Source organism: Mesoplodon mirus, assembly GCF_964341445.2.
Source record: "Mesoplodon mirus genome assembly, chromosome: 6".
Lineage (NCBI taxonomy): Eukaryota > Metazoa > Chordata > Mammalia > Artiodactyla > Ziphiidae > Mesoplodon > Mesoplodon mirus.
The window spans coordinates 145,700,508-145,723,409 of NC_138982.1; the positions used below are offsets into that span (position 1 = coordinate 145,700,508).

The 22,902-nt window shown below is 55.9% G+C and overlaps 1 protein-coding gene across 1 annotated transcript in view; it reads right to left on the minus strand.

Moving 5' to 3' along the window:
* Positions 1 to 22,251, minus strand: part of TSPEAR (thrombospondin type laminin G domain and EAR repeats) — a gene marked incomplete at both ends in the record, with an annotated part of 61,422 nt that extends 39,171 nt beyond the window's left edge. The window contains 2 exons of the mRNA XM_082625930.1: positions 2,534 to 2,754; positions 22,167 to 22,251. Coding sequence (XP_082482056.1) covers positions 2,534 to 2,754; positions 22,167 to 22,251 — 306 coding nt within the window. The remainder of the gene's footprint in view (positions 1 to 2,533; positions 2,755 to 22,166) is intronic.
* Between the last annotated feature and the right edge of the window lie 651 nt (positions 22,252 to 22,902).

A 22,902-nucleotide genomic window follows, 5' to 3' on the forward strand; every position in this document is an offset into this window, starting at 1 on the left:
AGGGAAAAATAGTTCAACAATATTAGTTGAAAACTGTAAAATACCAATTTCAATAATGTATAGAACAACTACAGAGAAGATCGAAATGGAAACATAAAACCTGAACAACACAATAAGCCAACAAGACCTAACAGACACCTGTAGAACGCCCTACCCAACAACAGCAGAATATACATTCTACAGAAACACACATGGAACATTCTCTACGGGAGAACATATGCTAGGACAGACAACAAACCTCAATAAGTTAAAAAGGACAGAAATAACACAAAGTATGTTTTCTGACCACAATGGAGTGAAATTGGAAATTAATAATTGAAAAAAGTGGGAAGTTCATGAGTATGTGGAAATTAAACAGTACACACCTAAATAACCAAAGGGTCAAAGAAGAAACCAAAAAAGAAATAATAAAATACTTTAAGATGAGTGAAAACAAAGATCAAAATACCAAAACTTATGGGATGCAGCTAAAGCACTTCTTAGAGGGAAATTTATAGCTGTAAGTACCTATATTAAGAAAGAAGAAGGTCTCAAGTCAAACCTAACCTTCCACTTTAATTAATGGATCAAAGACCTAAATATAAGAGCTAATTCTATAAAGCTCTTGGAAGAAAACTTTGGGATAAATCTTTATGACCTCAGATTTGGCATTGGATTCTAAGATATGGCACTAAAAGTATAAGCAAAAAAAGAAAAAATAGGTAAATATGACTTCATCAAAATTAAAAAGTTTCATGCTTCAAAGGATACCATCAAGAAAGTGAAAAGACAACCCATATAATGGGAGAAAATATTTGAAAATCCTATATATGATAGGAGACTTATATCTAGAATACATAAGGAACTCATAACACAACAATTAAAAAGGCAAATAATCCAATTAAAAACTAGGCAGAGGACTTGATTAGACATTTCTCCAAAGAAGAGTCATAAAAGGCCAATACACACATGAAAAAATACACACCATCATTATTCATCAGGGAAATGCAAATCAAAGCCACAATGAAATACTGCTTCAGGCCCACATGGGTCGCTAGAATCAAGAAGTCAGATAATAACAAGTGTTGGTGAGGATGTGGAGAAGTTGCAACCCTCATCCAGTGCTGGTGGGAATATCAGATGGTGCAGCTACCTTGGGGAAACAGTCTGGCAGTTTCTAAAAAGTTAATCATAAAGTTACCCTAAGACTCAGCAATTCCACTCCTAAGTATATACCCAAGAGAAATGAAAACACATGCCCCTACAAAAATGTGTACATGAATGTTTATAGCAGCATTATTCATAATAACCAAAAGGTAGAAACAAGCCAAATGTCCATCAACGATGAATGGGGTGATCAAAATGTGCTATATACACTCAGTAAAATATGACGTGGCCATAAAAAGGACTGAAGCACTGATACACGCTACATCATGGGTGAACCTTGAACACGTACTACATAAGCTAGTTACAAAGATCATATATTACAGTATATGATTCCATTTATATGAAATGTCCACAGTAGGCAAACCCGCAGATACGTAAAGTCAATGAGTTGCTGCTTAGTGTTGGGGGTAGGGAGTGGGGTCGGGGTGGGGGGAGCCAAAGGGCTCGGGGCTTCTCTCCGAGGTGATGAGCATGAGCTACAACGTGCTGTGGTGAGGGCTGCACTGAGCAGCTGACTGCACCGTACACCACTGAATTGTGCACCTCAAATGTGTGAATCATATCTCAAAGAACCTGTTAGAAAGTTACTGAGCATGACAGGAAATAAAGAGATGGAGCTGACGGCGAGCCAGTCCTCCGGGGGACCCACAGGTTGGAGTCTTGTTCAAGAAAGCAGACAAGACAAAGACTTTCACCTGAGAACTCGAATTTACATTAAAAACAAGAAGAAAATGGAAATCACAGAACTGAAAATGCAATGGCTGGAGCTGAAAGCTCAGCAGCTGGGTTTGAGAGCAGATTGTACAGAATGATGAGGATCGGCGGGCAGAAGCCCCCGGGGGGTATCAGGATGGAACCACAGTCGACAGCAAACCAACTGGGAGAATCTTGGCTATGAGAGAATCGGGGATACTGACTTGGAATGTGAAGGATTAGTCACACGCCTAGGAAGTGCCTTGTCCTGGACCCTGGGGAAACCTCCAGGGGCGCTTCCATCCTAGCAGGGGACGCTGGGAATGTTAGCTGGATCTGCTGAGGATGGGACTGCAAGTCACAGGTAAACAGACCCCAAAAGAGTATGTTTTTGTTATTTTGTTTACATTTCCTGCTAAAGGATGTCAAACTAAAAACTCTGAGCCTTATCCCTAGCCTTTGACAGCTTAGCACACCAGAAAATTATAATTGCTGTACAGACTCCTAACAAATGGTCACACAGGCTCTGCCTGCATACTCACAGTGATGGGGACCTCACTACCTATCAAGGCTGGCCACTCTTGACCTCTTGACCGGATCAGTCGTGCCCTTCACACGCGCTGGCATTGAGAACGTGCAAAGGTACGGGAAGGGGGGGGGTCATTCTACAGGAAGAGTGGGAAGTGGCACTGACCTTAGCAGGGAGACTGGGAACTTTCAAGGTTACAACGATGGAAAATTCTTCCGGGAAGAGGTCGCATCTGAAGAAAATCCTTGACGCAGGAAAGCTCAGGTCGTGGGGGGCAGCGGCTGAGAGCTGAAGTCCTCGCGCACCTTGGACCTGTGTCACCCTGACCCCAACCGCAGTGCCATCAGGAGGGACCGCCTCTGCCAGGATGTCCAGGGGCCGCAGGTCTGTGTCAAGGAAATCACACGTGGGTTATGCCAGGGCGTTTACGGGGGCACCCAGGTGTGGCTGTGCGGGCTCTGGTCTCAGTGTCCTACAGGGTCCTCGAAAGAGCCCTGTGAGCAGGGCGTCACGATTATCCCATGTGGACTAAGAATGTCTCCTGCCACATCAGAAAACAAAGGATGTTTCAGCCATCAAGCCATCACATTACAGCCATCCCTGACATGCACCCTGAGGAGACTCAGGATGAGAAAACACGGGACGCTGGCCCCAGGTAGCTGAGGTGCACATCAAAGGAATGATTTCAGTGAGCCCGGACTCCCGCATGTTCCCATACACAGAAACGCACTGAATTCCTTAACTTGAGATGTCTGGTTTTCTTTAATTAACAGCATTCTTTTGATGATCTGACTACCTGGTTTTTTTACAAAACTCCTCTGTATCCTGGCTCCGCCCTGACCTCGGAGCCGTCCCTCAGAGCCATCTGAGATGCTGTGTCCTGGTTAAGTCCTCAGTTTTGTCCGCTGAATAAACCATAACTCTCAGCTTTTAGGTTGTGCATTTTTTTTCAGTCGACACCCGTCTATCCAGTGAGCTAGCGGAGGCACCAAGGGTTCACGACCCACCTGGGTCTACCGTGACCTCTCCTTCCCACACTTCCACCCCGTCCCCCTGGGTTTTGCTGCCATTTTCAAGTTAACCACCAGGCGCTATGCTGGGTGTGCTGGGGCACGAGGAAGCCCCCACCCGGCCCTGGGGAGCCCATGGTCCCTGGGAGACAGGCTTGCACACGGGAAGCCTCCAGGGCCTGAGACAAGGCAGGCGCGGCATCCCCGAGCCCCCAGCAGAGACGTCTGTGACACGGTCCCGGTGGTGCCGTCGGAGGGCAGGGCCGACAGGACCTGGACGCCGCCCTGGCCTGGGCACTGCCTTCCCCACACGTCGCAGAGGAGCAGACAGGCTCCTGCTCTGCAGTTCAAGGTCATCAGAAACAAAACTCACCTGAGCCCAGAGGACAGGAAAGGAGAGCGGGGCGCGCAGAGAGACCTGCGACTGGGGGTGGGGCTCCAGACGGCCCGCCCGGCCCCGCGGCGGAAGGGAGGTGCTGGCTCGGAGCAGGCCCAGGGCTGCCCCTTGGACCCTTCCAGACTCGGCCACCATGTGTCAGGCCGTGGCCTGGGACAAATGACAGGCACGTGCGAATGAAACAGCCGTTCCCCAGAGCCGTCTCCCTCGGGGTCTGGCGGTCCTGCTGAGGGGTCTGAGCCTGACACAGGGGTGCTGGCCCTGGAGCCAGCGGTCAGTGCACCACGGGGATCGGTCAGCAAAGCAGCGGGGCTGCGGCCATGAGAGCAGAGGACGCCCCCTCTGCGCTGCCCCCGCGCTCGGACCTGGCCCTTCCCCCGTCCAGGGACTCACAGCGGCCAGAGGGCAACCAGCGCAGCACTGAGGGGAGAGCGCGGGGGGAGCAGGGGGCGTCACAAACGGGGGCAGACGGAGCGGAAGACAGGAGCTCCTTTTCTCCATTAAGTCAAGGGAATTCAGGAAACAAGCGGTCTCTCCGAACCAGTTCAGAGGAAAGGTACCGCGCTCAGAGAAGAGAGGAGGAGAAAGCAGCTCCAAGTGGGAGCGTGAAACACGGAAGGAAAGGTCAGCGATTAGAGGAACCAGAGCAGCCCTGGGAGGGCGAGGGCGAGAGGACCGAGGATTTGCATCCAGGACACGGGGAATTCTTCCTAACACGGGAGAGAGGAGGGGCTGTGCAAGCAAGGAGCTGGGCTCCTAAAACCAGAGCACACTCGCTGCCCCGCCCCAGTGCTCAACATGGTACAGAGTTTGGGGCCATCAAGCCGGGGCACAGCCAGGGACGCAGACGTCCTCCTGGAGAGGGGCATCCTCATGTGCCCGGAGGCACCCACGGAGTGTGGACATGCCCGAGGGTGAGGGGACCCAGGGCAGGCTGGATGGCAGGGGGCGGCCCGGCCGCGTGCACACCTGGACTCCGGCCCAAGGCTCATGCCAGCCCGGGGGGGGGACAGCGAGACCGAGGGATGTGGCGGCCTGAGCAGCGTCTGGGAGGACGGGCGTGCGAGGCCCTCTGGGGGATGTGGTGAGGGAGGGACGGCAGCTGCTCTGTGATGGGAGGGCAGGGCACTGTTGTCATTTACGTCACTGGAAGTGAGAAATAGCCTGGGAAGAAGGAGCATCGTGCCTGGGAAAGCACGTGTGTGTAAACGAAGACGCCCGCAGCTCGGCGCTCCGACGTACTCCAGCGTCAAGGGCGGCGGTCACCCCAAGGCCGCTGTGTGTGTCGGGGACGGGGTCCCAGAGAGACGCCAGGGAGGAGTCTGGCATCTCAGGGGCAGAGGGGAGTCCGTGTTCTGGGGGACGGACCCTGACCCCAGCCTCGGGCTGCCCAGGCTGGGGGTCAGATTCCACATCCTGTGTGGATGTGCCTGGCTGGGGTCCCTGGGGAGCACGGGGCTCTAAGTAAACACTGTGCAACCTGAATTCACCCACAAACTGAGATACACAGGGTACGTGGGCCCTGTCTGGCAGTGGCCCCACCAGCGTCCGGCCCCTCCTTCAGGAAACGTGGGCCCTCCGCCAGGCAGGCCGCTCGGCTTCCAGGACATGCCCCAGCCCGGCCAAGCCCCAGGCACCGGCAACTGGGGGGACCCGAACTCGGCTAATCTCAGTGCGAGTCTCTCCCTCCACTGTTTAACTGAAACAGCCTCTTCCTGGTCCCCCCCACCGCCCCCCAGAGCCCACGCAGGCCTGAGCGGCCTGTGGCCCAGCAGGTACTCATCCACACGGGCTCTCTGCACCTGTGCCTGGTCCACACGCCCACACACCTGCCCAGGGTTCTCCGGGTTAACAGAGACAGTGCGTTTGTGCCTTCCTGGGAAAGTCCCGCTGGCTGCAGGGATGAGTGACCGAGCTCACAGAGGTCAGTGCCACCTCAGGACGTCCAGATGCCTAATTGATAAGAGTCCAGCAAGCTAACCGATGGGACATGTACACTGGCACCTGCTGGATTCATGCTGACAGGCTGGACAGACAGACAGACAATGGCCGAGCCGTAGACGCCTGGCCACAGAAGCCTGACCTACAACCTCGGCAGCTGCTGCCCAGAACGGCCAGAATGTGGCCGGTGACCACCAGCTTCCCACTTTTGTCCCCACGTCCAGTTCAGGACCCGACAGAGAAAACCAGACCTGCTCCCTAACCAGGCACATGGGGCGCAGCTGCTGGTCCACCCCCAGCTTCCCTCGCCGACAGCCTCCATCAGGCCACACCCGGGCCTTCCTTTTTCCACTCTAAGCTGTGCCCGCCTAAACCCCTGACAAACCCAGGTGACGCTGGTGGGCCCCTGCCAGAGCCAGCGGGATAAACAGCTGGGCTTGCCCTCATTTGCATGGTCTTCGTCTGTTCCACAAAGGCTTCTTGAAATGCCAGTTTCCAAAATAAATAGTTGTTGCCCTGTGGTGCTTATAATTTAGCAGAGAGACTGTGGCGGCCACAGAGAGATGAACTCAAAGCTGGCTACCAGTAGAGTCCTGACCTAGACCTCAGCATCGTAAGATCTGGCCCACGACTGACTCGCTGCACCTCTCCGAGCCTCAGTTTACTCATCTGTAAAATGGGAGGGTGGCGACTGTCTGTGTCAGGGGCTCAGCTGAGCTGGAGAAAGAACTGAGCCGCCAGGTGTCGGAGGAGCCGATCACAGCAACAGGCAAAGCGGAAGGAGAGTGAAGACTTTAACCCTGTACTGCGACAGTGTCGGCAAGACCCCCCACCCCCCGGAAGGGCACCAAAGGGCGCGCCAGGGAGCCCAGGACAAAAGCCACCTGCAGTCTGATGAGCCCTGGGGCCAGGGAGGGAGCGGGAGGAAGGGCCACGAGTGGGAAAGCACTGGGGCGCGGGCCAGAGTGGGGAAAGTGTCTTCACAGGAGGCCCGAAAGGAGGCCGGGAGTGCAGATGTGCGTGTGAGTGTGGCTGTGGCCATGGCCGTGGCCGGCGAGGCCAGCTCCCCCCAGGACAGAAGTGCCCTGGCTGTGCCCCAAGTCTGGGGGGAGTGGGCAGCGTTCTTGTGAGGCCTGTGGTTGGCCTGCGGGATCTCTCAAAGCAGTTCTGGCCAGAAGCCAGGCTCCTTGTGTCCCAGAAAAGTTCCCTGGGGAGGCCCCCCGTGCTGGGGCCGTGAAGACCGAGGTTATTTGGTGGACGGGCAACTGCCTTATGCTGGATGCACAGGTATGAGCCACAGGCCTGCAGCCAGGTGGACACCCAGCCAGCTTCAGAAAGTCTCTGAGATGGGCCCCTCCACTGGGGATGGGGAGGAGGGAAACGAGATGGCCAATAAGATCCTCTTTACTCTGTGGATTTCGTTGAGTTCATTGGGTGCCCGGGGACCAGGAGCAATTCATTTCCAAGAATTTAGGTGAGGCCACTATTAGGTCTGCCCTGTGGGACAGTGGGACCGAGGACATGGCCACAGTGACAGAACAGTCCAGTTTGGGCCCAAGAAGAAGCAGACGGACCAGTGATGGGGAGGTCCAAGAGCTCAGAGACCCACACAAGCAGGGATGACACATGGTCCGGGCTCCACGCAGATCCGTGGAGGGAGGACCGATCAGTGGGTGGTGGTGGGAAAGCTGGGCTTCGGTGGGGAGATAAGCCAGACCCGATTTCTCCCTGAACAGGACACAGGTCATCAACTCCAGGTGGGGTGGAAAGTGAGACTTCCACGTCAGAGGGAGAAGTTGGGGCCTCTCTTTGTGACCTGGGGTTAAGGAAGATTTCTCAACACTAGACGCAAACCATCAGAAAGAAGCTGGTCCATCTGCTCCCATCAAAACAAGGATTTCCATTCGATAAAGGTCACCATGGGCCGTGTCACAGGACAGAGCAGGAAAGGGGTTTGCCGTTCTTAAAACTGACAAGGGGTGAACACACAGAAGGAACAAGGCACCCAGGACACCAGCAAGGAAAACAGAAGAACAATCCTTACCCCAAAGGCAGGCAACCTAAGAATGAAACAACTCAAATATGATGAAAGCTAAGTCAATACAGTCAATGTAAATTAAACAGTGACAAGGTATCACTTTTCTCCTATTACACTGGTTAAAAAAGGAAACAGGAAAAAATATAAAGATGGAGCACAGAAGCAACCTAAATGTCCATCGACATTTAGGTGAATGGATAAAAAAGCTGTGGTACAAAAAAATATACACAATGGAATACTACTCGGCCATAAAAAAGAATGAAATAATGCCAGCAACATGGATGGACCTAGAGATTATTATACTAAGTGAAGTAACTCACACAGAGAAAGACAAATATCCTATGATACCACTTATATGTGGAATCTAAAATATGACACAAATGAACTTATCTACAAAACAGAAACAGACTCAGACATAGAGAACAGACTTGTGGTTGCCAAGGGGGAGGGGGTGGGGGAGGGAGGGATTGGCAGTTTGGGGTCAGCAGATGCAAACTAGTATATATAGGATGGATAAACACCAAGGGCCTACTGTACAGCACAGGGAACTATATTCTATATCCTGTGATAAACTGTAATGGAAAAGAATATGAAGAACAATATATATATATATATATATATATATATATATATATATATATATATATATATAAAACCGACTCACTTTGCTGTACCGCAGTAATTAACACATTGTAAATCAACTATACTCCAATTAAAAAAAAAAGATGGAGCACAAAGGGGCAAATGGCCCGTCCCTGTTGTGTGTTTAAATCTGCTTTTCTTCACTTGTTTTAAAGGACGTCAAGGAATGCGGAGTAAGGCAGGGCTGCTGGGCTTCGAGCGGGACCTGGGCTCTAGGTTGGAGCGTGGGATGTCCCTGGGATATCCGGAGCCTAGAAAGCCAAAGGCCACATAGTGACCAGGCCCTGGAAGCTACAGGGGAGGCATCGAAAGAGCAGGACACCAGCAATGAGCAGTAGACGTAACAGAGCCTCCTGGGCCAGCTCGGGCTGCACACATATCCACGCTTTCAAATCCACACATGTCCCCTCCCTCAATCATCCTCCAAAGTCTGTGTGAGCCCCAGGGAATGCCTGATGTTGTCCAGGGGGCCAAGCAGAGTGTAGAGCGACAACCGCGGCCTTGGCACCCAGCTCTCCAAAACCCGCTGTTTCCCACGGCAGCCTCTGTGCTGACCTCTCGGAGGCTGGTCCCCCCTTTCTTGGGGGGCTGTGGGAGGGGGTGGGAATACTGCCAGGCAGGCAGGAGCTGCTCCCAGAATGGGACTGCCTCACAGGGACTGGGAGAGGGACTGCCCAGCCCTCATGGTGCAGTCAGCCCTGCGTCGGGCCACTTTGTGGGTCAGTTTTTAACTTCCCCCCTGAATTTGTGAGAGCATCTGTGTCTGCCTGCAAGAGGGCAGCTGCCAGAGCTGCCAAGTAGGTCTCCTGAGTAAGATCCACGCGGCTGGTAAGCAGCCGACGTGAATTCACTTCACATAAACAGGCAACAGGGCGTCCGGATGCCTTAGTCAGCTGACGCAGAGAAGTCCGCACGCGGAGCAGAACCAGTCCATCTCCCGGCCCAAGCTTGCCAGCTCCAAACCCGAATCTTCCTCAAATGTTCTCCACTGGGTCCAGCAACCGCATGGCCTCACCAGGCACGTGGACCTTCAGGAGGCGAAGATAGCACGTGCGCCACACAGGCGTCAGGGCTGGCACGGGGACGAGGGGGTTTGGACGGGATGCTCATCTGCCCGCAGGGTCCCGCCCACAGAGGCATCTCCACTGATCTGAAGAGCCTCCTCCCCGTCTTCTCCTGCCAGGAGCCGAGGTGGGCAAGGTGAGGATGAACGGGCAGCCCCAACTTCAGAGACCTTTGCAATAAAAGCAATGCTCACGGGCTTCCCTGGTGGCGCAGTGGTTCAGAGTCCACTTGCCGATGCAGGGGACACGGGTTCGTGCCCCGGTCTGGGAAGATCCCACATGCCGCGGAGCGGCTGGGCCCGTGAGCCATGGCCGCTGAGCCTGCGCGTCCGGAGCCTGTGCTCCGCAACAGGAGAGGGCACAGCAGTGAGAGGCCCGCGTACCGCAAAAAAAAAAAAAAAAAAAAAAAAAAAAAATTAATTAAAAACAATGCTCACTCCTGCTGGGCGCGATCATTCTTTGATCCAGCCAGCTTTCCGTGTTCCCTTATCGCACGTCCTCCAGGCAAGTGAAAACGTGGACAGCAATGAATCCGGTTGTGGTGGCCTCGGGCTGCAGAAAGTGGAAGTCCAAACACTCAGCACCCAGAGGCTCAGCTGCCCCCAAATCCTGTAGCGCGTGAGTCCCCCTGATTCTACTACCCTTAAAACTTGTGTATGAATCCAGCAATTATGGAATCAGAGTGAAAGGGGCCGTGGAGATCAACTCATTCAAAGCCTCAGATTATAGACCAGGATGGTCCGCACAGAACGGATGTGTGGGTGCAGCTGAAGAAGAGGAAGGTGTGTGGTCCTAAGTGCTTCCATGAGAAAAGAAAAGAGGCACCAAACCGACCATCGAGGCTTCCACTGAAGAAACTTGAACAAGAAGAGCAAGTGGAACCCCCAGTGAGGAGAAGGCAGTAGAAGGGCCGAAATCAATGTGATTGAAACAAAAGAAAAATTCATTGAAACCAAAGCTGGTTCTTCAAGAAGATCAATAAAATTGATAAACTTCTGGCCAGACTGACAGGGAAAAACAAGAAGAGACAACGTGTCAGTGTCAAGAACAAAAAATGAGATATCACTAAACATTTTTCAAAAATTAAAAGGAAGCAGAAATAGACTCAGGGACATAGAGAACAGACTTGTGGTTGCCATGCCAAAGGGGGGTGGGCAGGGTAGGGATGGGCTGGGAGTTTGGGATTAGCAGATGCAAACTGTTATATACAGGATGGATAAACAACAAGGTCCTACTGTACAGCACAGGGAACTATACTCAATATCCTGTGATGAATCATAATGGAAAAGAATATGAAAAAGAATGTATGTATATGTGTATAACTGAATCACTGTGCTGAACAGCAGAAATTAACACAACATTGTAAATCAACTATACTTCAATAAAATAAATTTTTAAAAAAGAAATTAAAAGGATAATGAGGAGACTCTACAAACAACATTAGACCTATATATTCAAAACCTTAGATGAAATGGACCAACTCCTTGACAGGCACAAACTGTAACCAAGCAGGACCCTGTGGGGCCTTCCCGGGACAGAGCGCCCCCATGTCCTCCACCTGCCTCTTGTTGGTAGAAAAACTTTAGCCTCCTAGGCCTTCCCTGAGTTCCAAAGAATAAATTTAATCAGAGAAGTGAGAAAATGCAGAAACAAAGGAAGACAGTCAAGCAAGACAAAATAATAATAGTTTAGTCATTAAACAAAGTCAAAGAACTATAGTTCCTCCTCAAGGGCTATAGATAATATCCTGAGTCACACCACTGAGTTGTTTCACAGATACTAAAACCCCACCAGGTGGAGGAAGTTAACTGCGTGCTGACCCAAGCATGTAGACCCCAGACTGGTTGGAACCAGTAGGCTGATGATATTGATTCCTCATTACCTCGCCACCAACCAATCACAAGATGATCGCATACCACAACTCCTTCCCTCACCCTGTCTTTAGAAACCTTTCCTGAAAGCCTTTGGGGAGCTCAGGTCTCTTGAGCATTAGCCACCTGTACTCCTTGCTTGGCGCTTGCAGTAAACGCTGCGCTTTCCTTCACCACAATCCGGCATCAGTAGGTTGGCTTTACTGTGCATGGGCAAGCGGACCCAAGTTTGATTCAGTAACAAAACTACCAAAACTCATTAAAGAAGAAACAAATAACTGGAATTTCCTATGTCTATTAGGAAAACTCCAGTTTCTTAGAAATTCCTACTAAGTATTTGAAGAAGACAAAATGCCAACCCTACACCATCTCTTGTAGAAAATGGAAAAGGAGCTTGCCAACTCCTGTGCTGAAAACCGTGTTATCAAAGCCAAAGATGTTACAGTGAAAGAGAACTACAGACCAACATCCTCATGAATACGGACATGAAAGTCCTGAACAAGATATTAGCTCATCAAATCCAGCAACATGCCAGGAAGACAATAAAGCACAACCAAGTGGGGTTTATCTAGCAACTCAAGACTGCTTCAGTATTCAAATATCAATCAGTGTGGGTACACAGCACCTCTCTATATTAGTTTCCCAATTTCCCGTGAATCTATAACTATTTCATAATAAAACGTTTTTAAAAATCAGTTAATGGAATTCACCATGTTAACCGACTTACAAAGAAAACAATATGATCATCTAAACAGATGCATAAAAAGCACTTCATGAAACCCAACATCCATTCATGATAAAATCTCTCAGCAACATAAGAGAGCTTTTAGCTTGAGAAAGCTAATCTACAAAAAACTACAGCTAACATGGTCCTTAACGGTGGAAGACTGAAGGCGTTCCCCCTAAGTTCAGGCATGTGTTAGTTGACATACATGCACCTCCTTGCTCTCTCCGCCAGAGGGCATGGGGGAAGTGACACCCAGCGGCAGAGAGGACACCTAGCTCCAGGCCTTGGTTTCTAAATGCCACCATCCACTACAAGGGACCAGGGCTCCTTGGAGAAGTGGTTGATTCCAGGGATGCAAGAAGGGCCCAAGAGCCAAATGAAAGAGCTCCAGTGGTCAAAACGTCAAAAATGGGCTTCCCTGGTGGCGCAGTGGTTGAGAGTCCACCTGCCGATGCAGGGGACACGGGTTCGTGCCCCGGTCTGGGAAGATCCCACATGCCGCGGAGCGGCTGGGCCCGTGAGCCATGGCCGCTGAGCCTGTGCGTCCGGAGCCTGTACTCCACAACGGGAGAGGCCGCAGCAGTGCGAGGCCTGTGTACCACCAAAAAAAAAAAATGTCAAAGATGGGTCATTGTCCCAAAGCAGAAGCAATTTGAACAAGAAAATAATGATAATATTGTAGTAGAACACAATAAAATTAACGTTCTTTAGTCCATAACAGGACAAATAAACATATTGGGGGGGGAACAACTCTTCCTTAGAGAAGAATTTTAATTAATAATTGGAGGTGGGCCATAGAAGTAGAAAATCCCATTAGCACACCATAGTCATCATGCTGTAGGCATGATCCCCAGAGGGGTGCTGAAACCACAGGGCAAATGTTTCAGCAGAAGGAGGAAATCTGCGAAGTCTCAAAGAATCTCCCCCAGATATTTATTAATTACAAAGGGAGAAATAGTCACATCTTCAGTGATGAGACATAACAACACCAAGGAACCCCTGCTTCACTGGACACATTACTTCTGTGGATTCTTCCCCTAAAGGGAACAGTCCAAGTCCAATCGTAAGAAAATGTCAGACAAACCTAGCTTGAGGGACAGCCCACAACACACCTGATCACCGCTCTTCCAAAGTGTCAAGTCACAAAGGACAAGGAAACTGTGAGCGATTGTCCCAGACTAGAGCCAACTAAGGAGACCTGATGAATGCCCCGTGGGGTCCTAAACAGAGGGAGGACACTCCTGGGAACCTGGTGAATCCGAAAAGTCTGTCCTTAGTGAAGAGTAACGTCCCAACGCTGGTTTCCAAGACTTGGTAATTGATCTACAGTTCTGTGCAGCGTTATCACTAGAGAAACCTGGGAGACGGGCATACGTGAATTCTCTGTGCTCCTTTTATGATTATTCCATAAAATAAACTAAAAAAAAAAAGCAACCCATGAGCTCAAACCATGCCTGGACCGGCAGAAATTGTGGTTGTGCTCCAAACCTGTCAGGCCACCTGCTGCCTGCCCCCCACCCTTCACTACTGTCCCTGAGAAAGAAGAAAGGACACCTGCTCAGCCTTTCCTTCCATCCCAGACTCTGGCCATGTGTCAGCCTCAGAGCGGGGACAGCACTTAGGAGGGCCTGAATTGTGTCGCAACAGGATGCTGTGGCCTCAGCCCCCAGCACCCGTGAATCTGACCATATTTGGAAATAGGGTCTTTGCAGATACAATCAAGATAAAGTGAGGTCTTTGGGGGCCCCTAATCCAACCTGATTGGTGTCCCTATGAAAGGGGGAAATTTGGACGCAGACAGGCACACACGGAAAAAGCCCTGTGAAGGTGAAGGCAGAGATCAGGGTGATGCTTCTACAAGCCAAGAAACCCCAAGAATTGCCAGAAAAGCCCCCAAAGCTAGGAGACAGCCTGGGGCACACTCTCCCCGACAGCCTTGGAAGGAAACAGCCCTTCCAGCACCTTGGCCTCAGACGTCCGATGTCCAGACTATGAGACACATTTCTGTGGTGTGAGCCGACCCAGCTGCTGTGCTGTTACCGCTGCCTTGGACGCTGATCCAGGGCTGCCTACAAAGCATGACTCACGTTATCTTTATTTAGAACCCAAACACACCTCCTCTCTAACCTTCCAACACGGAGGCACATGACCTCCCTCAGCCGGCTGGGCGACCCCAGCAGCGCTCACCCTGACCAGGGGCCAGGACCCAGTGCCCACAGACACCGGCCCCGGCCTGCAACACCGCCTAACATGACAAGGTGACTTACACTCCACCCTGGGGTTTCTTTCTAGGACAAAAACGAGTAAAGACGTCCCAAGCCAATTTCAAGAGTGTTGTGAGCTGAGCAATGACTCCTGGAACAACAGCAGCTGCCGCTTTTTCTGCGGACCTGCTCTCAACAGCAACCGGGAAGGGAGGGTGTGGAGCCTCCCCAGGACAACACACACACCCAGGAGGGGGTGAAGCCGACAGCCGAGCACATCACACACACACTCACACACACTCACACCCTCTTCCAGCCCCCCTGCCCCACCACAGCCGCGTCCACCCTGTCCGTCTGCTCCAGCGCCCTGAGCTACGGCAGCGGCTCTGCCTGCCCGGTTCCTGCACCGGCTCCTGCTGGCAGGTGGACGACTGTCCAGAGAGCTGCTGCGAGCCCCCTGCCGCGCCCCCAGCGGCTGCGCCCCGGCCCCCTGCCTGACCCTTGTCTGCGCGCCAGTGAGCTGCGTGTCCAACCCCTGCTGCCAACCAGCCTGCACCAGCCCCTGCACGGCCTTGTGCTGCCAACAGTCTAGCTGCCAGCCCCCCTGCTGCACCTGCCCCCCCTGCCAGCAGGCCTGCTGCATGCCCGTCTGCTGCATGCCCGTCTGCTGCAAGCCCGTCTGCTGCAAGCCCGTCTGCTGCACACCTGTGTGCTGCGAGCCCGTGTGCTGTGAGGCTGCCCCCTGCTCAGCCCCCTCGTGCTGCCAGCCCACCCCCTGCCCCTCGTCCTGCCACAGACCCTCCTCCTCCGTGTCCCTGCTCTGCCGCCCCGCGTGCTCCCGCCTGCTGCGTCCCCGCCTCGGGCACGTCCCGCAGCTGACCGGCACGTCCCCTCAGGGCCAGCCAGGTGCTATGGGCCACCCCCACCTCTGCCATTGCCAGCCACCAGCCACCCTCAGGATTTAACCCGGCACGAGCTGTGGTCTACACCTCTACGTGAATGTGCGCTGACCTAAGACCCCAACAAACAGGGCTTAGCCCATTTGTAGCCTCCAGATCAGGCCCAGATGAACCTGAGACAACCCTCCCTATTATTGCGGGTCCCCAGGTTTGTCCTGAAAACCATGGACACCGCTCTCCCCCCTAGTCTTTTGGGGCCTTACCCTGCTCCGTCTCTGCCCCTCCTGCTGCGGTGTGCCCTCCCCTCCCCTCACAGGGGTCTTGAGCTGAGTGAATAAACTCTCCATCCTCCCCCCAGGTGGTCCTCCTTCCCAGCTGGTTGTATGTTTCATCGCTTCCGGCCCTTGGGGCTGACATAAGTAACTCTGGCCTCAGCAGCCTTGGAGCCAAGCCATGTCCTGGGAGCATTTCCAAGGGTGTTGAGCTCTGAGGCCCACCCAGTCGGCCCCAGGGCCCTCGACTCCTGCGTATGTATCTCTGAGCAGCTCTGGGTGGCTGTGCTGTGTGTCCGAGATTGTGGTGGCCAACACCACCTGGCCAGCGGGCCCCTTGGCGAGACGGCACCCTTGCCCCCGGCCTGGCTCTCCCTGGTCAGTCTGAGGGCACGCAGGAGGCAGGGCCCCGCTGCTTCTGGCCTCCTGGGCCACAGCTGAAGTGGAGCATTCCTGCTGACCACCAGCTGCACCTGTCCCTCCACACCCCTTGAACTGTGCGCTTTATTCAATCTTCAAATGTCCCAACCTGCCTTGTCTGTGCCACATAGACTAGTGACAACGCCCCCTCCCCAACCCCCGGCTCCCGGCTGGGTGGGGCAGAGGTCAAGGGGAAGAGGCCAGCAGGCGGGTGACTTCCAGGGCCCACACGCTGGGGCCTGAGGCCTAGGCTTGCTGCCTGAGGGTGACCCTTGGGGCCAGTCTGGATGGGGCCCCCATGTTTCCCAGAGCCCCAAGCTTCCCACGGCCAGCCCTCATTCCTAACCAGCATTCCCTCCCCTTCCCCCCCCCGCAGTACCACCTCTAGCTCTTAACCCTACCCTGCTATTGACGTGACACCTCCCTCCCTCCCAGGAGGCCATGAAATCCAGCAAGACGTTCCCCCAGAGGAGGGGGGTCAACAGTGAATGCCCCCTTAGAGCAGGTCTGAGAGATCACCTGACCCTCCGGTGGTCTCCCCTGGAGAACCGGGTCCAGACTCCCTGGCTGGCTTTTCCAGTGCCACTATCCCCAAAAAAGGGGGTCCTCAGGGAATCTGTCAGTGGAAGTGGGGCCCTCCTGCAACTAGAACTGGGTGGTGGAAATGGGTACAGACAGCCTAGCACCCTACGGCCCTCCTCCTACATTCTGGGGCTGCGGAGGGAGGTGGGAGCCCTGAAGCCAGCCTCCCCTGGGTCCCCGCCCTCCCCACCACTCTCTAGGGGACCCTGCCCCTGCCTCCTGGGACCCTCGTATGGAGGAGAAGGTGTGAGAAATCAATCCCCCCAGCTATTACAGGGGCCAGAAAATTCACTGGGGCTCCGCCCACCAGGGCCTCCTCTATGCCTTTAGCAGCCTCCCTCTGGCCAACCCCACCAGCACCCCCACCCCAGAGAGAGAGCAGCACCCCCCATCCCGGAGACCAGTGAACTGTGGAGCCCCAGCTTCCTGTACGCCCTGACTCCTCTGCAGCTAGTGAAACCCACAGGCCCCTTCTCAGGAACACGAATTTAACTGCATAAAATATAATACTCCAGATTTCAGGGGGAGACCGTTATCATTACCAATTACCAAAACCAAAAAACCAATTTTAATGATGTAGTGAGCTGTGGGCTTTTTTATTACGGCATTACAAGAGGAGCGGCGGGCCTCAGGCGGATCGGGGACAGATCGCTTGTGCATACTTGTGCGGGGCAGGAGGATCCCGGTGGCTCAGCTGGTGACAGTCCCAGGTGTGGCCCAAAGCCGGCACACCCCTCACTGGTTAGTTGTGAAGACGGAGGTGCAGCGCATCCTGCCCAAGTTCACGGCCACTGAATTCCAGCCCCCGACCCTGGACGGAGCCAGCTGCATCGGGGACAGAGCGCACGCGGACGGCGGCGGCGGCCAGTCACCAACGACCGGTGACCCTTCCCTGGGGCGCCCCAAGCTCAGCGCTCGACACCCCCAGGCGCGCGACACGCGGAGCGAGGCATCCCGGGGAGGGCCGTTCCCCAGCACAGGGGTCCCCGGAGCGCCCACCTGAGCTCCGTCCCCATGCGGCGGCACCCGAGCCCGGACAACGCTGACCCCGAGAGCCCCAGCCCGGAGCCACCGTACGTCCGCCTGCGCCACGTGGAGCTGCCGAGCCGCCGCGCCCGCGGCCTGGAAGAGTTTCCCGTCTCCCTCGGTGACCCGTGCTGCCTCGGAAACGCGCGGGGCCAGAAAGACAACCGAATTTCACCACCTGGGTGGATGTCCTCCGGCTTCTTCCCAGCGGCGAGCGGGCGCGCACACGCACTCACACTAATACTCACACGTGTTCACGCACCCGCACACACTCACATATCCACGCGCGCGCGCATACTCTGCCTTCCCCTGGCGTAGGAAGACACCCACCACCCGGTCCACGCGCGCCCCGCGGTCCCGCCAGGCCGGCAGGGGCGACAGCGAGGCCCGTGCAGTGGCCCCAACACCGCTCCGCCCAGAGGTGGGCAGCTCCCGCCTTCGGGGTCACCTCCCTTCCCCCTTCCATCACCCGAGGCCCGAGCAGGGGCGGAGGGGGGGCTCGCCGGCCTGCAAACCGACCGTGGGGTCACCGTGAAGGCGGGGTGGGCATCCTCCTTTTCCTCTCGCACCTCCCAGCGGCGGGTAAGTACCCCCTGGCAGTGGCAGAGATGCTCACTAGAGTGGATTCGCCGGAGACCCCCACAAAGTCCCCAAAGCGCCATGCCCCAACCTGGGGGTGGGATGAAAAGTGAACCACTATCACAGGGCTCCCCACCCCGAGCCCCAGGCCCTCGGAGGACCGAGACCCACGGGAAGGAACCGGCTTTCAGGCTTTCTGCGCGGGGCTGGGGGTGGGGTCACGTGGGGGCATGGCTGCTGGGTGAGGAGGGGTCTCCGAGAGGCTCAGGGAGCCCCCAGCCCCCGGCCCGGACCCTCCTAAAGGCAGAGATGTGTGTTTGGGACGCCGAGGGTGACAGCCAGGGACCACGTCCCCGTCGCTCCCCAGACTCTCAAGATGGGGAGATAAGTGGGTGCCCTCCCATCCCCACCCCACACAGACGCAGAGGTCCCCTCTAAGCCCGGAGCTCAGAATCCACCCGGTGGTGGGGGGATTGCGGGGGAGGGGGGAGGGAGAGTTGGGGGTGTCCGGCTGGAAACAGAGCCCAGACCCCGAAGCGTGCATTGGTGGCTTCCTAGATTTTATCCTGGAAAAAGACCTCCTGGAAATCTATGATTTACCCTGAAAAATCAAAACCAAAGAACCAGCATATAGTGTATGAGGTTGCATTATAAAAATGAATATTCTTAGTTTCCTAATTTCTGTGCAGACAAACAACGCCCTGGTTTAACAGTTGAGAATTCTTTAAAAGGAAATGGGCATCAGGCTGACAGTGTGTCTCCAGTTGCCAGCCACACCCCAGCCCTGCAGAACTGTCAAGCAGGCCAGGTGGGCCTTTCAGCCTCGGTCCCCACACGACCCACCACTTGGCGGCCTCTCCTTCCTGTGGCCCACGCAGAGTGGTCCCCCGTGCCCGGCTCCGGGGGCCACCTGGGGTGTGGAGCTCAGATGAAGCTGGTGTTGAACGGGGCGCTGGCCTGGGGCTGGGACGGCTCGGACGCAGCCTCGGGGGGGCCCCCAGCACCCGAGGGTGGGATGGGAAGCCACACCCACGTGGACAAAGGACAGCTGACTGGGAATCTAGCAGCAGCTTCCTAACTGCAAACTGCTCATCGGCTTTGCTCACGGCCCTGCTGATGGCTGCGTGAGCCCAGAAGGGGGCGTCGTGCCCACACAGGACCCCCAGGACCCGGCGTGCGGGCCTCGCCAGGTGGCCAGGATTCCCCAACTCCCTGGGCAGCACTACCCTTCCTGCAGCGTTTCCATTAACGGAGCCCAAAGGACAGGGTTGAAGAATTCCTGGGAGCCGCCAGCAAGGGAAGAGAAGGGCTTCCTACCCCCACCCCAACCCCATGCCCCTCATTGGGCCACCCGCCTGCAGCCTTCACACCCCAACTAGCTTTTGTCATGCAAATCTGTGCCCCTCATTACCTGGGCACTGCCTCTAGCTCCAGGGATGCACCCCACCCCAGACCCCAGGTCTGACCACCCGCCCGCCCCGGGGTCCCCCACTCCTGCCGAGAGCCTTGCCCACGCACGGACCGGGCTGCAGTGTGACAGTACGGGCACAGTGCCTTCCTTGCAGGGGCGTCGAGCAAGTGAAGGAGGGAACGGGGTGCTGAGGGTGCTACGTTCGCCAGGTGCCCACGCCTCAGCATGGCCCTGAGCCCTGCGTGAGGAGCCGCCTCTGACCTTCCCGGGGTGACAGAGGACACTGTTCTGACACCCCACGGCAGGTCACCCTGCTCCGAGCGCCCACCCCCTGCACCCCGCCAGTGACCCAGCCTTGGGGTCCAGCTGCCCCCGCTACGGCTTCCACAGAACCCCTCCGCCTTGGCCTCCCGCCCACATGGAGACAATGCTGGGTCGGGACAGGCTGAGTCGGGGGTGCACGGCAGGCTCTTTGGCCACAGCGGCTGGTCACTCCCTGACCAAGAGCCCAGGTCTAGAATTCAGGCCACCAAGCTGTCCCCTGGCAGGACACCCCAGCCACTTTCCAGGCACCACGCACATCACGCCCCCCAGAGTCGTGGACTTGCGTGGGAGCTGAAGGTCTTCCACTCCTGGTTCAGCCTCTGTCCCCGGGCAGCTGGCCCGGCTTGCTGGAGCAGCGGAGGGTCCGAGTATCAGAAGACCCAGGCTGGCTCTGGGGTCAGCGAGGCCCCAGGATCCTGCCTGCCACAGTCACCCCAGGGGAGCCCGCCCCACAACACCCGCTGCGTGCCCGGAGCCCCGGCCTCTCTGCTCCAGACCCTCCTCACCCTCCTGCCCTGAGGCTGGTCCAGCAGCTGCAGCTGGTTTCCCAGCCTGCGCCTCCCACCTGCCCTCTGCAGCCTCTTCGTGCTGACAGCCTGCCAGGGTCAGCTGAGGCTCTCTGAGACTTGACCCCTCCTCAGATGCCCCTGTGCAGAAGGGCCAGCCCCAGGCCCCAGCCTTTATCAGAGGGTCTGCACCAGACCCGGGGCAGAGATGTAACCTCCACTTCCTCATCGGCAAAACTGTGCACACCACCTCCTGTAGGGGGGCTGTTGTCTCATGGTCACAGACTCGGACGGGCTTGGGGAAGGGAGACAGGACTTCAAAACCCGAGGTCGTCACAGCCAAGGTCCAGGCACTTCACACGCAGCGCCACAGACCCAGGAGCAAGGGCTAAGGGAAAGTGAAATCCAAACCCCGCACAAACCCTACGGTGTAACCTCCTGTGCGTTTCAAAACCAAATGGGATCAAAGTGACCTCTTTAACTATTTGAGTCCTGACTAGCCGTTATCAAGTGTCTTGGGAGCGTTCCAAATTTAGTTCAATATTATTTACTTGACTTTTATCTTTTCCCTCTGGTTGTCGGTATTTATAACTGGGTCATCTTTTAACTATTTGCAACATACCTTCAGGGGAGAGGGGGCGGGCTTTATAAATAACCTTTATTATTACTATGCAAGTTGATTCTGTTCCCAGTGCTGAAGGGAACGTGAAGATACACGTCTGTGACTCACCCCACCTGGGGGACACTCAGTGCTCAGGACGACGCAGGTCGGGTGCTGCGCCCCAGGCCCCGTGTGCGGGTCTGTCCCCCATGCTCAAAGCTGGGTGGGGAGCGGCGGTGTTTCAGGGCTACAGGTGGGCTTGGCTTCTGTGTGGCTTGCACATCACACATCCCAAGGCTGTGACCGCAGCAGGTGCGGGGACCTTGGGGGCCCTGGTAGTCCTTCCCAGCACACACCCGGGGGCTGCCCCCCTCCGCCCGCACGGTCTGGCTGTTCCCTGGGGGGCTGGGGATTTTTATGGACCCCCCCCTCCAGGTGTGAACACAGGTCAGCGTCCCAAACTTGGGTCATCATGGGCCATCTGGTCACATCATTGGGAACCAAGTGCCATCAGAGCAAAGAGCCATAACACGCGGGGACTTGGTAGGATTCCCGGAGCCCAGAATGAGATATTTGCAAATAAACCGGGGGCCCCGCACAAACGCGTCTCAGCGCCAGCACCCTCGGCAAGGCCCGCACGCCCATGGCTCACTCCCATCCTGGAGCTCAGCTTCTAGCTCCCGGGTCTCGTTTCCCCTTTACTCTGTTTGTCAGCGTTAGGTCGGATAAATAAAGTCTCTTGGTAGAAACTGCAGAAAGGCATGATGTCGTGGTCACTGGCAGGTCAACTCGGCCTTTCTAAGGAGGAGGGGGCGGGATCTGCCCTCCGACTCCGCTCTCTGCTGGAGGGGGGTCCGCGTGCCTGGGGCCGGCCCCACGTGCCCCGCTTCTCGCGGGACAGGACTGCCCGGCCCCAGCGGCGGGCCTGCACTGTGCCAAGTGCAGCCCTGGGTTCCCTGTCCACGGCGGGCGAGGGACCCGCCAGCCGCTGGGCCTCATTCCTCCAGCAGGTGTAAGGCCTTCCCGGAGGCCCAGCAGGTAAGTCCTGCGAAGGGCCTGCGATGGGGGAGGGTAACCCTTGGCAAGGGGTCCCCACCCTGTGGGCATTCCTCTCGTGAGCGCCCTGCTGCTCCCTTTAACCTTCGGTCACTCCTCCTGGTCCAGCTGCCGCTGCTCCCATGGCCACTCAGCACCGTGACCTGGACTCGGCCTGAGAAAGTGGCACCGCACGCCCGGCGCCCCTCCCGGCCCCCGCGCGTGCCCCGCCCCGTGCCCCCCACTTACCCGTGCAGGGCTCCCATCGCCCGGCGCCTCGGCCCGGGGTCGCCAGGGCCAGGAGCACGACGCACAGAGTCAGCAGGACAGACATGAGGGGCCCGGCTCCCAAGCTCCATCCAGGGGCTCCACACACGCCCGCACCCGGGAGGCACCCGCTCCTCGCACGCCTGGCTCGGCCGTTTCAGGGCGGCCTCGCCCCGGCGGTCACTGCGGTGGCCACATCCCCGGGGCCTGCGCAGGGACAGCGGCGCCCGGCGGGGACGGGGACGGGACTCAGGTGGTGCTGGCAGGTCAGGCTGCAGCCTCACGCTGGCTCATGTACACCTGGGCTGTGGTCCTGCCCTGCAGGGGACAGCTGACAACATCTCGGCGGGGCCGCGGTTAGTCATCGGCAAAGCGCGTTTTTCCCAAAGGAGAGACAGAAATAGATCGTCGGGAGAGCTGAGAGCAAACCAGAAAACTCCGGCTGGGGCTCCCCGGGGGCTGAGGACAGGAGCACCGGCCACCCGCCGCGAGGAGGAAGCAGAGCCGCTGGGCGGTCCTGAGCTGCCCGTGGTCCCCACGCGGCCGCCCAGGGCTTTTATCTGGTGCCCAGACCTCCCGAGGGCGTGTGGGTTTGTCAACCGTTGGGTTTCAGGAATTTCCCTCGGGAGGGAAGTCAGTCCTTCAGGGGAACAGCTAATGAGGAGACAGGAGCGTCCCGGGGAGAGGCGTGGCCTTGAGGCGGCTGGTTCGTTTCCTT